The 3,148-nt window shown below is 40.5% G+C and overlaps 1 protein-coding gene across 1 annotated transcript in view; it reads left to right on the forward strand.

The window, feature by feature from the left end:
• Asb9 (ankyrin repeat and SOCS box containing 9) overlaps positions 1–2,498 on the forward strand; it is a 37,092-nt gene extending 34,594 nt beyond the window's left edge. Inside the window, exon 8 of the mRNA XM_028762168.1 lies at positions 2,288–2,498. Coding sequence (XP_028618001.1) covers positions 2,288–2,412 — 125 coding nt within the window. The 3' untranslated portion in view covers positions 2,413–2,498. The remainder of the gene's footprint in view (positions 1–2,287) is intronic.
• The last annotated feature ends 650 nt before the right edge of the window (positions 2,499–3,148 follow it).

Genomic DNA, 3,148 nt, shown 5'->3' on the forward strand with positions numbered 1-3,148 from the left:
TTTATTTTTATTTTTATTTTTATTTTTATTTTTATTTTTATTTTTATTTATTTTTTACCAGAGTGTTGATTGTGCTTTGTTTTTGGACTGTGGGACTCTGAAGCAGATCTTTCTATCTGAAGGACTCTGATGTCAAATAAGCTGGCTATTTTCTACCCACAGGCTGAGAAGTAGGGATGGATTGGGTAGAAAGATAAAGTGGTCCAAGGTCTTCTTCCTACTCGCACTGCCCCAGGGCAATTGCCCATCCTGCAGTTGCCTGCACTTCTTAGAATTGCAGGGCAGGCCAAGAAAGACTGATATAGGCAGAAGGAATCAACTAGAGTTCTCTTTCCATTAAACTGTGGGATAATCACTGGGCATTTCTGCCTGCATCTTGACGATTTCTTGTTTGAAAAATTTCTAGGTATACACACAGGGCCACTTCCTCTTACAGTTCCTCAGGGCCCACAGAAATATTTTAATTCCTATTAAAACAGAAGAAAGATGAATAAAACCTAACCAGAATTATATTCTTCTTTATGCTATCATTGTTGTAAAATACCAGTTTTAATATTTTTATTGGGAATGTGATATACAGAGACAACTGTGCCTCAGGGTCCAGCAAAGTCACATAGTGGGGTGGGTATATCTCCTTCCTCTTCATATAATCCTTTCTTCCTTCCTTCCTTCCTTCCTTCCTTCCTTCCTTCCTTCCTTCCTTTCTTTCTTTCTTTCTCTCTTTCTTTCTTTCTTTCTTTCTTTCTTTCTTTCTTTCTTTCTTTCTTTCTTTCTTTCTTTCTTTCTTGAGGCAGGGCCTCTCTGTATACACCTGGCTGTCCTAGAACTTACTACGTAGATCAGGCTAACCTTGAACTCACAGAAATCCCCCTGCCTTTGCCTGACAGTTAGGATTAAAGATGTGTACCACCATGCCTGGCTCAGTGTTTTCTTTCTACTTTATTCCCTAAAGCAGTTGTTAGAGACCTAGATTTTTTTCTTAATTTCTTTATTTCATTCACACTTGACGTGGCGACAGTAAGGCCCATGGTTTTGCCAGCTTAGGAGTGTTGCTTGATGAGAGAGCACAATTCCTACAACGAAATGCTCTAGGTTTCATCCTGGGGAACTCCAAACAAAGTTTAATTTACCACTGAAGGAAATGACCTTTGTTTTGGATTTAGGAGTCACTTTTAGGATTCTGGTGAGCCATTTCTTAGCAGTCCAATTGCCCACAAGAAATGGTCCCAGGCAAGCACAAAATGTTAGACCTGTAGATAGAACGCATCAGTTTCTGTCCCTGAGTTTCCTTGATGATTCAGCTTACCTGGTGCTCCGTGCTCAGGGAGGCAGCTTAATTAAATTTCTGTCTTTCTTCAAGGGTATGGGACTTGGGAGTATTAGCTGAAATGTAACTGTGTTCTGAGTTGGGCTTGGTATGGAAGTTAGGAAAGGTGGAGATCTCCTTCCTTTTCTTAGAAGCGAAAGGGAAGAATTTCAAGAATAGTATCCCCCTCTCCTCCCATGCGTGGCATCTAAAACATGTTTTCTCGGAAATGTGAAATGACTCCCAACAAGCTTGCTCTGAAGTCCTCTTCTTCATTGACCTTTATGAGGACCTCCCACTGTTGCCTCTGATTAGTCACATCCTTTAACACTCCGTACTGTAGTTAGGTTTACTTCCATTTCTCTTAAAGTGTGTGCTGTGAAGTTTGCTGGCCTGTGCCTTGAACATAATCTGATGGTGCCTTCACTTGCAACCAGTCCCTTTTTGAAAGTGCTGTTAGGGCTCCATCTAGAGCTTACACACATGCCTTTGACTGTATTTGTCTTCACTTCTTGTTCCCCATCACCTGAGAGATCCACAACTAAGTTTACTTGTAGCTTGTGGTAAGGCTACAGGACAGGAGAAGCCACAGTATCATTTCAGTTGTAGTCTCAATACTGAGTTCACAAGAAAATGACCTGGGGCCCATGCTTTAACAAAATCCACATGCACAGGCACACACCAACAATAATTGGATACAGGAAAAGAGAGATCATGGTCTAAAAAATGCCTCCTTCATAAATGCAAATAACAACTAATGAAAAAAGAGACCGTGAATTTATTTGAAAGAAAGGGTATGCAGGGATGTTTGGAGGGAGGAAACAGAAGGGGGAATTGGTGTAATTATAATTTCAAAAAGAAGTAAAAACATGGTCTTAAAGTATATAGTATTTCTGTAAAAGAATATTATATATTGCATGATTTAAAAGGCAATCCTAGATTAGCAAAACAAACAGGATTTGCTCCATGTTCTTTCTCTAGGACCCCTGTCTTTGATGCAGCTATGCCGCCTGAGAATCCGGAAATGCTTTGGCATTCGGCAGCATCATAAGATTACTGGACTCCTCCTCCCGGAAGACCTGAAGCGCTTCCTTTTACACCTTTAATTGTGGAGGGACTGGATCCACAAGCAACTGAAAAATGGTTTTGAAACTCCTGCTACTGGAGTTTCAAATAAACCAAGGTTTATAATTGTAGACTAGTGTTTTCTTTTTATTTCTTTCCAGCAAGACCCTTATTTTTAATAAGAACACTCCGGGTACTGGTTAAAGAGTGTGAAGATTGCCTGTCCTCTGCTTAAACGTGACTGTCTAAAAATAGCTATTGGTTTTGAACATGTCCTACATGCCAGTCACCAAGCAAGGAACACTGTATGCACCGTCTAATTGAGCCTTCACAGCCAACTGCCCAGGTGGATACTATTTACTACCTTCGCCAGGTGATACAGTGAAGCTCAGACTGATCAATATATCCAATTACTGAGATCAAGGACAGAGGAGCCAGATGCAAACGTAAATTGTCTGCTGTTAACCTGGACAGTTTCAGCTAAGACAGAATTTTCTGTTATTATGGTCCAGCTTCATTTCCCTGACATGGAAAGGGAGACAAAGAAGGACAGTGTTTCTTTGTTGGTGTTTATGCTCTTAATCTTTTCTCCCTTTTGGCACAACTGGCTGTGTTAGATATAGAAGCACGTTTATTTTCCACCTCAAATCCCATATGCATAGTAAATATATTCTAGAACCCTGCTGGGCAGTATACTTGCTGCTCTTCAGAGCTTCCAACTGTGGATGATTTTTTGATCACTCTCCCCTTCCCCCATGCTCAAATATTGACAATGGC

Source organism: Grammomys surdaster, unplaced genomic scaffold, assembly GCF_004785775.1.
Source record: "Grammomys surdaster isolate TR1022 unplaced genomic scaffold, NIH_TR_1.0 131, whole genome shotgun sequence".
Classification (NCBI taxonomy): domain Eukaryota; kingdom Metazoa; phylum Chordata; class Mammalia; order Rodentia; family Muridae; genus Grammomys; species Grammomys surdaster.